Source organism: Phaethon aethereus (assembly GCF_964289735.1).
Source record: "Phaethon aethereus genome assembly, chromosome: 33".
In the NCBI taxonomy this organism is placed as follows: Eukaryota; Metazoa; Chordata; class Aves; order Phaethontiformes; family Phaethontidae; genus Phaethon; species Phaethon aethereus.
Genome location: NC_138609.1, coordinates 214,448 through 223,702, shown reverse-complemented (window position 1 = coordinate 223,702; position 9,255 = coordinate 214,448). Strand labels below are relative to the sequence as shown.

Sequence of the window (9,255 nt, the reverse complement as noted above, 5' to 3'; positions counted from 1 at the left end):
GGGGGGGTCCTGGGGGAGACACGGGGGGTCCTGGGGGAGCACGGGGGGTCCGGGGGGTGACACGGGGGTCCTGGGGGAGCACGGGGGGGGCCGGGGGGAGACATTGGGGGGTCCGGGGGAGACACGGGGGGGTCCAGGGGAGACACGGGGGGGTCCTGGGGGAGACACGGGGGGTCCGGGGGGTGACACGGGGGGGCTGGGTGGGTGCTGGAGGGTCCTGGAGGGGACACGGGCGGGAAATGGGGGGATGTCGGGGGGTCCGGGGGGGTGGGGGGCACATGGGGGACGGCTTCGAGGCCCCGGGGGCGGGGCCAAGAGGTGCCAGCGCGGCGGTTTCGGGGCGTCCCCCCCCCCCAGTTCTTCCAGGTGGAGGCGTGGCGGGGGGCGGGGACCCCCCTGCCGGCGGCGGCGCTGGGGGCGGTGCTGGGGGGGCTGCGCGCGCGGGCGGGGCGCGGCGGGGCCCCGCCCCTCGGGCTGCTGACGGGGCAGCACCGGCGCGCCTGGGGGCGGGTCTACCGCCTGCTGATGCGGGGTGAGTGGGCGGGGCCTGGGCCCTCCTAGGGGCGGGACTTCATCCCGAGAGAGGGCCTGGGGGTGGGGCTTCCTGTCTCGGGGCCTGGAGAGGCGGGACTTCCGGTGTTGGGGTGTCCTGGGGGCGGGACTTCCTCTTTTGGGGCATTAGGGGGGTGGGACTTCCCTTGCAGGTGAAAACTGGGGGCGGGACTTCCTGTCGTGGGACCTTGAGAGGCGGGAGGAGCCTTGGGGCGGGACTTCCTCTTTTGGGGCACTAACGAGTGCAGGACTTCCGGCTTTGGGTGGTCCTGGGGGCGTGGCTATGGCTTCTATGTGGAGGGTCTAGGGGTGGGGCTTCCTGTCCTGGGGGTGGGGCTTCCAGTTTTGGGGCATCTCGAGGGCAGGGCTGACCGGGGAGGTGGGGGTGCTACCCATGGAAGCCCCGCCCCTGCAGACCGACTGAACCGGGCCTCGATTGGCCGGATCCAGCGCAGCCTCTTCGCGCTCAGCCTGGACGCGCCGGTGCTGGCGGCCGCCGGGGGGCGGGGCCCGGGGGGCTGGGCCAGGCAGGTGCTGCACGGGGGCGGGGCCTGTGCCAACAGCGGCAACCGCTGGTTCGACAAGACCCTCCAGGTGGGTGGGGCTTCCGTGTTGGGGCCCCTGGGAGGCGGGACTTCCTGTTCACGCGTCGTGTGTCCCTGTGGAGGGTGGGGCTTTCCAGATGAGGTGGGTGGAAGTGGGCGTGGCTTCCTGCTCCGCCACGGAAGTGGGGGGGCAGGGGTGGGCAGTCAGGGGCGGGACTTCCTGCGCCCTGACCCCGCCTCCCCAGTTCATCGTGGGGGAGGACGGGACCTGCGGGGTCATCTACGACCCAGCCGTGATTGACGGCGCCGTTGTCGCAGAGATGGTCGACCACGCCCTCGATTACTGGTGAGTGAGGGGGCGGGGCTTGGTGGGGCGGGGCTGGGAGCGATTTCCTGTCCCTGAGGGCGGGATTTCCTGTTCTGGGAAGGCAGGCCTTCCTGCCCGGGTGGGGGTGGGCCTTCCCCACCCTCACTGTCCCCTCCCTCCAGCCGCCGCCCGGAGCCCGGCCCCACCCTGATGACGTCACCGCCCCTCCCGCCACCCCAGCGGCTTCGCTTCAGCCTCGGCCCCGAAACGGCCCCAGAGGTGGAGCGGGCGAAACGGCACCTGGACAGGTGGGGTCACGGGGGTGTTGTGGGGTGGGGGGGGGACACACAGGCTGGGGTGACGGTGGGGGAGGGGCCGGGTCTCATCCCTGCCCGCCCCTCCCCCCAGCCTGGCGGCGGACGTGGACATTCACTGCTTCTCCCACGAGGGCTTCGGGGGCAGGCGGGGGGCTGCGGCCCGAGGCCATCGTCCAGGTGGCTCTGCAGGTGGCCTTCTACAGGTACGGGGTCCCGGCCTCGGGGGGGGACGGGACACGGACACGCTCAGGCATCCGCGGGGGTCCCGGCATCCGGGGGACCCACGTGCGCCCCCGCCCAGGGCCCACGGCTCCCTCTGCGCCTCCTGCGAGCCGACCTCCCTGCGCCACGTCCTGCCCGGCTGCACCGACCTGCTGCGCCCCCCCGGGCCCCCCTGCCTGGCGCTGGCCCGCGCCCTCGACGACCCGCAGGCGGAGGTAGGCGGGACGTCCTGTCCGCGGGAGGCGGGACTTCCTGCGCTGCGCTCGCAGGGTGGGTGGGACTTCCTGGCATCGGAACGGGGGGGGCAGGACTTCCTGCTCTGGGTGTGTGAAATGGAGGCGGAACTTCCTGCCCCAGGTGTGAAATGGGGGCGGACTTCTGTTCCGCAGCCGGAGCTGCAGCTGGCGCTGCTGCGCGAGGCCGCGGAGGCGCAGAGCCGGCGCGCACAGGAGGTGAGGGGAGCCCAGGCCCGGGGGCGGGGCCGCGCCGTGGGCGGGGCTACAGGGTGGGGCAGGACTTGGGGGCAGGGCCACAGTGGGAAAGGGACCCAAGCATCTGGGTGGGTGGGGTTATGAGGCGGGAGGGAGCTCAGGGGGTGGGGCCAACAGTGGGGAGGGGACCCTGGCATCTGGGTGGGCGGAGCTACAGCATGGGAGGGGACTGGGGGCGGCACCCTGAGGTGGGAGGGAACTCGGGGCTGGGGCTGTGGGTGGGGGCAGTTGGGAGGCGGGGCCACAGTGGGGAGGGGACCCCTGGTGGGCGGGACTTGGGTGGGAGGGGACTGGGGCGGCGCCCTGGGTGGGTGAGGACGCGGCGCCCGGCGCAGGTGCTGGCCGGGCAGGGGGCCGAGCGGCACCTGCAGGGGCTGCGGCAGGCGGCCATCGCGGCGGGGGAGCCGCTCCCCGAAATCTTCATGGACCCGGCCTACGCCCTCGCCACCCACTTCCGCCTCTGCACCGTGCAGGTACCCCGGGACCCCCGGGACCGTGGGAAGGGCCTGGGGGGGCCGGGGCATTTGGGGCGTCTCACCACGGGGGTGGGGGGTCTCTCTCCCTATAGGGTGTGTGGGGAAGGATCGGGCACATTTGGGGGGCACGTGGGGGGCGGGTGTGGTTTTGGGGGGGGACAGAAACCGGGGTGAGTTTTGGGGCACTTTTGGTGGACGTGGGGCGCGTTTCAGGGCACAGAGGTTTGGGGGGGGCAGGTGGGTGCTTTTCGGGGGGGGTGACAGGTTGGGGGGGCTGGGGCCAACACAGACATCGTTCGGGGGGGCTCTTGGGGCAGCCGGGGCGGTTCGGGAGGTTTTGGGGGGGTGCTGAGGGGTCCTGGGTGCAGCGCCGTTCCCCCCCCAGGTGCGCTCCCGCGAGGGCTGCTGGCTGCTGCGGGGCCGCTGGTGCCCGACGGCTACGGGGTGGGCGTGGGGCACGTGGCCCCCCCGGACGCCCGCGGCCCCCCGGGGGCTGCGCGTGGCCGTCACCGCCTTCGCCTGCTGCCACCAGACCGAGGCCGCCCGCCTGGGGGCTGCGCTGCGGGGGGCCCTCGACAGCCTCGGGGGGCTGCTGCGCCGACACGGCCCCCCTGAGAGCCCTGGGACCCCCCCTGGCCCCTGACCCTACCCTTCTTCAGGCACCCCAGATCTGGGGGGACCTGCCCCCCTGACACTTCCCCAGGGTCCCCCCTGCACCCCTGCTGACACTCCCGGGGTCCCCCATGACGCGCCCGGACCCCCAACACTCCCCGGGCCCCCCCTCCAGCCCCCTCTGGGACCAGCCCCATCAGGCCCAGGAGGACATTTTGGGCCGAACCCGGCTGTTTTGGGTCACTGGGAATGTCAATAAAGTCCCTCGCAGCCGCACTGCTCTCGGGGGCTCCCGCCGGCGGTTCCGCTCCCGGGCCGGGGGTCCCGGTCCGGCCGGATCCAGCTCGGTCTTTGCGCCGACCCCGATCCGGTCCGTGGGATCCAGTCCGGGCGGCGGTGCCGGTCCTGATCCAGTCCGGACCGATCCAGGCCGGGTTCTGGGGCGGTCCTGGTCCCGGTCCGGCCCGCTCGGCTCCAGCCCGGGCTTTGCGCCGGCCCGGGAGGGGGGGGCCCGATCCGGCACCGGGGATCCGGCACGGGGGATCCAGTCCGGGCGCCGGTTCCGATCCGGATCCGCGTCCCGATCCGGCCCGGGCTTTGCGCCGGCCCGGCTGGGGGTCCCGGTCCCGGTTCGGCCCGGCCATGGCGGCCGAGAAACCCGGTGCGGAGCGGGGGGAGCGGGACGGGGGCGAGGGGGGGTGTAGGGGGGGGGCAGGAGCACCCGGGGGGTCGGGTCCTGCGTGTCCGTGTCCGCGGAGACCGCGCTTTGCAGGCGGGGGGATGCTGCGTGTGCGGTCATCACACGCGTGTCCGGGGGGGGTCCGGGGCAGCCCCTCCTCCCGGCGTCGCGCTATAAATAGCCGCGGTGGGGGTGGGGTAACCCAGAAACCGGGCCCGGGGGAGGGGGTGGATTGGGGGGGGGGGGTGTCGACGGGGTTTATGGGGGGGCTGGGAGGGCTCGTATGATCTGGGGGGACTTCAGGGGGTCTGGGGGGGGCACGGCGGCTGGGGGGGGCGCTGGGAGTGCGGGGGAGACCTTGGGGGTGGTGGGGGGGGGGGTGTCAGTGGCGGGGTGGGCCGTGGGGGGTCCCGGGGGGGGCCCCGTCCGCCCTGACGCCCGTCTTCCCCCAGGAGCGCCGGAGGGGGCCCCCCATGCCTCGCCCCCCCTTACGGGCCGCCGGCGCCGCCGGGGCCGGGGGGGGGCCTGGCGGGGGCGGCCACGCTGCCGCGGGGGGGCCTGGCGGGGGCGGCCACGCTGCCGCGGGGGGGGGCCGGGGTCGGGGGCGCGGCGGGGGCGGCCACGCTGCCGCGGGGCTGCCGGGGGCCGGGGGGGCGCTGCACGCGGCCCCGCACGCGGCCACGCTGCCCCGGCCCCCCCCCGCCGCCGCCCAGCCCTACGGGGGGCCCCCCCAGCCCCCCCTGCCCTACGCGCCCCCCCCCTTCGCGCTGCAGCTCCAGCCCTGCACGGCCTATGTGCCCGTCTACCCCGTCGGGCCGGTGAGGGGGCGGGGCCTGCGGGAGGGGCGGGGCTTGCAGGGAGGGGTGGGGGCAATGGAGAGGGCGTGGCTAAATGGGGCTGGGGAGGGACCATAGGGGGTGTGGTTTGGAGGGGGTGGGGTTCATGTGGCGGACCTCGGATCGAGGGGCGGGGCCTATGGATAAGGTGGGGTGTTGAGAGGAGGCTCTATGGTGCTGGCCTGGGGGGCGGGGTCTCTTGGGAAGGGGCGTGGCCTCTGTGGTGGGGGTGTGGCCTGGTGGGGGGCCCTGCAGAGAGCCCTGGTGGGAGAGCACCAGGGCCTATGGGGTGTGGCCCATTGGAGGGGTGTGGTCACGGAGGGGGCGTGGCCCATGGCAGCCCCACCTCTGACCCCCCTGTCCCCTCGGCAGGCCTTCGGAGCGGCCCCCCCGGCCCCGGCCCCGGCCCCCTGCCCGGCCCCGTGGGGGTGCCTGTGGGGGCACCCTGGGGGGACGGTGGGGGCCCCCATGGGTGTCACAGGGGGTGGGCTGGAGGGGCGCCGGGCGCCCCACGACTACCTGCCCATCGCCGTCCTCACCACCCTCTGCTGCTTCTGGCCCACGGGCGTCGTCGCCATCGTCAAGGCCGTGCAGGTGCGGGGGGTGGGTCCTGGCGGCGCTGTGGGGATGGGGGCATAGGGGGGTGGGGGTCCGGGCGTCCGCGGGCTTCCGGGTGCCCCCCAGCGCACGTGGGGGCAGTGGGATGGCGGTGCCCACCCCCCGTGTCACCGCCCTCAGGTGCGCACGGCGGTGGCGCGGGGGGACATTGTCTCGGCCGAGATCGCCTCGCGGGAGGCGCGGAACTTCTCCTTCATCAGCCTGGCCGTGGGCATCGCCGCCATCGTGCTCTGCACCATCCTCACCGTCGTCATCATCATCGCCGCCCAGCACCACGACAACGACTGGGAGCCGTAGCGACGCCGCGGCGACTGCCCGAGGAACCCCTGCCACGCTCCAGCCTCACCCCAGCCACGGAGATGGGGGCCCTCGGCATCGCCGTGGCGACACTGGGGATCTCCTAGCGACGGCCTCAGAATCGCCATGGGGAGGCTAGCGACACCATGGTGACAGCTCAGGTACCGGAGACCCTCAGCGTTGCCGTGGCAACAGCGCTGGGCATCCCCAGCGTCACCCTGCCAACGCCGTGGCAGTGCCGGGAGCCCTCGTGTCGCCCGGCCAACGGGAACGGCCGCCCTGGCATCGCCACGGCGACGCCCGGGATCCCATAGCAACGCCCTGGCAACGGGTACAGCATTGCCATGGCAACGCCCGACCCCACCCCCAGCCGTGCTTCTGGCCCCGCCCCCAGGGCTCCGGGTGGGCGGGCCTCCCAGGATGCTTTGTGGCGGGGCCCCGCCTCATGTGCATGTCAAGCCCCGCCCCTCTCCAGGCCCCGCCCCCTGTGACACGTTTCGCTGCTGACGGTTCAATAAATCTCTATATTGATACGGGGGAGGGGCGGCTCGTTACCGGAGCAGGGCTTGTGTCTCCATGGCAACCGCTGCGGGCGGGGGGCGCTGCGGCCGCTAACGAAGCGGGGCCATCGTTAGGGGCTGCTCATTGCGGGGGGCTGGGCACATCCCGGACCCCCGAAGCAGCGTCTCCACGGTGACAGCTGCACCCCCCCACCCCCACCCTTTGATTAAGCATCTCTCATTAATAACCCTGCTTATGACGAAGGGAGGGGACTCAGCTCCAGGTACCCCCCACCCCAACCAGCATCTCCATGGCAACCGTGCGCCCCCGTGCTGCACCCCTGGGGCGACGCCGCATCCATCCACCCCCCCGCAACGAGGCCCTCGCTCATTAACAAGCCTCTTTATTACCAACGGGGCGTGCCCCACCCCTAACGAAGCGCTCCTCGTTAACAGCCCTGCATGTTCATGTGGGGGCACAGCTCCAGACCCCCCCCCCAACCAGCATCTCCCTGGCGACAGCCCCCTCCCCCCCCCCGCGCAGCCTACCCCCGCCACCTAACGAAGCGTCCCTCGTTAGCAGCGGGCCCGTCAGGCGAAGAGCCGGCCGAGGCGCCGTGCCAGGCGGGCGTCCCTCTCGCGGGCGGCCCCCCGCACCCGGCGCAGCTCCCGCCGCGCCCCGGCGTGGCCCGGCTCCTCCTGCAGCACCAGCGCCAGGTCGGCGGCCGCCGCCTCGAGGTCACTCATGGCCGCCGCCGCCAGCGCCCGCCGGAAGCGGGCCTCCAGGTGCCCCGGCCGCAGGGCCAGCGCCTTCCCGGCGTTGGCGGCCGCCGCCGCCGGCAGCCCCAGCCGCAGCTGGCAGAGGGCCAGCCCGGCGTGCAGCTCCGCCTTGGGCCGCGCCAGGGCGGGGGGCAGCGGCGGGGCCCCCCCGGCCGCCACCGCCGCTCGCAGGGCCTGGGCGTAGGCCCTGGCCGCCGGCCCCGCCGCCCCCGCGCCCAGCAGCGCCGCCGCCCGCTCCTGCCGCGCCAGCACCGCGTGCCAGCGCCCGCCCGGCGCCTCTTCCCAGAACGGGGGCGCGGGCGAGAAGCCCCCCAGCCGCACCCCCAGCGCCGCGCCCGCCCCCGCCGGCCGCAGCCGCGCCCGCTCCCCCGCCGCCATCGTCTCCAGGCAGGCGTCCAGCGCCGCCGCCCAGCGCCCCTCGCCCCCGCCCAGCCGCAGGGTGTGCCAGCGGCCGCCCCCCGCCCCCGCCGCCGGCGCCCCCCACCCCAGAGCCGCCCCCGCCGCGGGGGAGGCCTCCAGCCGCACGCGGCAGCGGGAGCCGGGCCCGGGGCGCCCCAGCCCCCGGCCGCGCCGCAGCACCCGCTTGGCGAAGGCGGTGTCGGGACTGAGCCACCAGCCCGGGGGGGGCCCGGCCCCCGCCCAGGGGTCCCCCTCCTCCTCCTCCTCTTCCTCCCCCTCCTCCTCCTCCAGCTGCCCCCACCCCTCCTCGAGCCCCTCCGCCTCCCCCTCCCCCTCGGGCGCCCGCAGCCACGCCTCCTCGCACGACCAGTCCCACGGATCCCTCGCCTCATTGGCCAGCGCTGGCAGCGCCGCCTGCTCATTGGAGGGCTCCGCCCAGCGAGGCGACGCCCCAGCGGCTGGACCCGGGAGGGCGGTGGGAGCCTTGGCTGGGTCGCGGTGTCCTGCGCTCTCATTGGCTGGGGCTTGAAGGCTGCTGTCCTCATTGGTTGGGGCTTCAGGTGCTGTGTCCCCATTGGCTGGGCCTTCAGGCACTGTGATCTCATTGCCTGGGCCTTCAGGGGCTCCGTCCCTATTGGCTGGGTGCTGCAGCCCTTCGGCCTCACTGGTCACGTCGCACAGCTCTGCCTTCTCATTGGCTGTGCTCTGCCGCCCGGCAGCCTCATTGGCTGGGCCCTGGCATCCTGCAGTCCCATTGGTTGAGTCTTGGGGCCCAGCGCCTTCACAGGCCAAGTCTTGGGCCACTTGCTGCCCATCTCGCTGCTCATTGGCTGAGCCAGGGCTCCCCTTTCCCTCACTGGACGAGCCCTGCAGCAGTGCAATCCCATTGGATGACTCCCCCACTGTGCAGGCTCCCCCGAGCTCTTCATTGGCTGGTACTGGGCTCCCTCCCTCCCCACTGGACAAACCTCCAGGTCCTCGCTGACCATTGGCCCGTTCCTCTACAGCGGCTCTGGCTCCATTGGTTGCTGCCCTGAGCGCTGCCTCCTTATTGGCTGCGTCCATTCCATCCATTTCGGCCAATCACGTTTCTGCAGCACCGGCCTACGAGAAGGGGCGGAGCCCGGTCAGTGGGTCCCAGCCGCCGGGCCCTCTCCTCGCCCCGCGGGGACCCGGGCTCCGGGACCGGCCCCGCCCCGCCGCGCGGCCCCCGGGCGCCCGGGCCGCTCCCGCTCCCACCTGGGCGAGGACCCTGGCGCCCGGCAGCCCCGCCTTCTCGCGTCACATCCGGCCGCGCCCCCAGCCAGGCCGCGGCGGGGTTGCCATAGAGACGCCCACATTTCCCCCGTCCTCCCCTGCGTGCAGGGCGGGTCCTACCGGGGCTGGAGCGGGGACCCAGGCGTGCGGCGGCGGCGCTGCCCCTTTAAACGCCGCCGGTGGGGGGGAGCAGAAGAGCGCACCGCGCATGCTCTCCCGGCCCCTCTCCGCAGCGCGCCTGCGCGGGGAGGAGTGGCCGGCCGTGCGGGCCGCGCTCCCATTGGTCAGCGACGGCGGCGGCGGCGCGGATTGGCGGGCGCGCGCGGGAGGGGGCGGGGCGCGCGGGGCGGGGTGCCGCGGGCGGAAG

At 74.5% G+C, this 9,255-nt stretch overlaps 3 protein-coding genes across 3 annotated transcripts in view; 2 read left to right on the top strand and 1 right to left on the bottom strand.

Annotated features, from left to right (window-relative positions):
* LOC309414835 (complement C4-like) overlaps positions 1–104 on the bottom strand; it is a gene marked incomplete at both ends in the record, with an annotated part of 10,366 nt that extends 10,262 nt beyond the window's left edge. Inside the window, 1 exon segment of the mRNA XM_082012211.1 lies at positions 64–104. Coding sequence (XP_081868337.1) covers positions 64–104 — 41 coding nt within the window.
* Positions 105–278: 174 nt separating this feature from the next.
* Positions 279–3,553, top strand: LOC309414833 (carnitine O-acetyltransferase-like; the record flags this gene model as incomplete). Its single annotated transcript, XM_082012209.1, is given in 13 exon segments — positions 279–305; positions 358–532; positions 968–1,146; positions 1,343–1,443; positions 1,587–1,712; positions 1,813–1,858; positions 1,860–1,924; positions 2,023–2,158; positions 2,333–2,395; positions 2,770–2,907; positions 3,296–3,323; positions 3,326–3,383; positions 3,385–3,553. Coding segments are annotated over 13 exon segments (1,311 nt in total).
* A 611-nt stretch (positions 3,554–4,164) lies between these two features.
* Positions 4,165–5,952, top strand: PRRT1 (proline rich transmembrane protein 1; the record flags this gene model as incomplete). The annotated part of the gene is given in 8 exon segments (XM_082012208.1): positions 4,165–4,183; positions 4,654–4,680; positions 4,683–4,844; positions 4,847–5,019; positions 5,410–5,418; positions 5,421–5,482; positions 5,484–5,631; positions 5,776–5,952. Coding segments are annotated over 8 exon segments (777 nt in total).
* Positions 5,953–9,255: the final 3,303 nt, after the last annotated feature.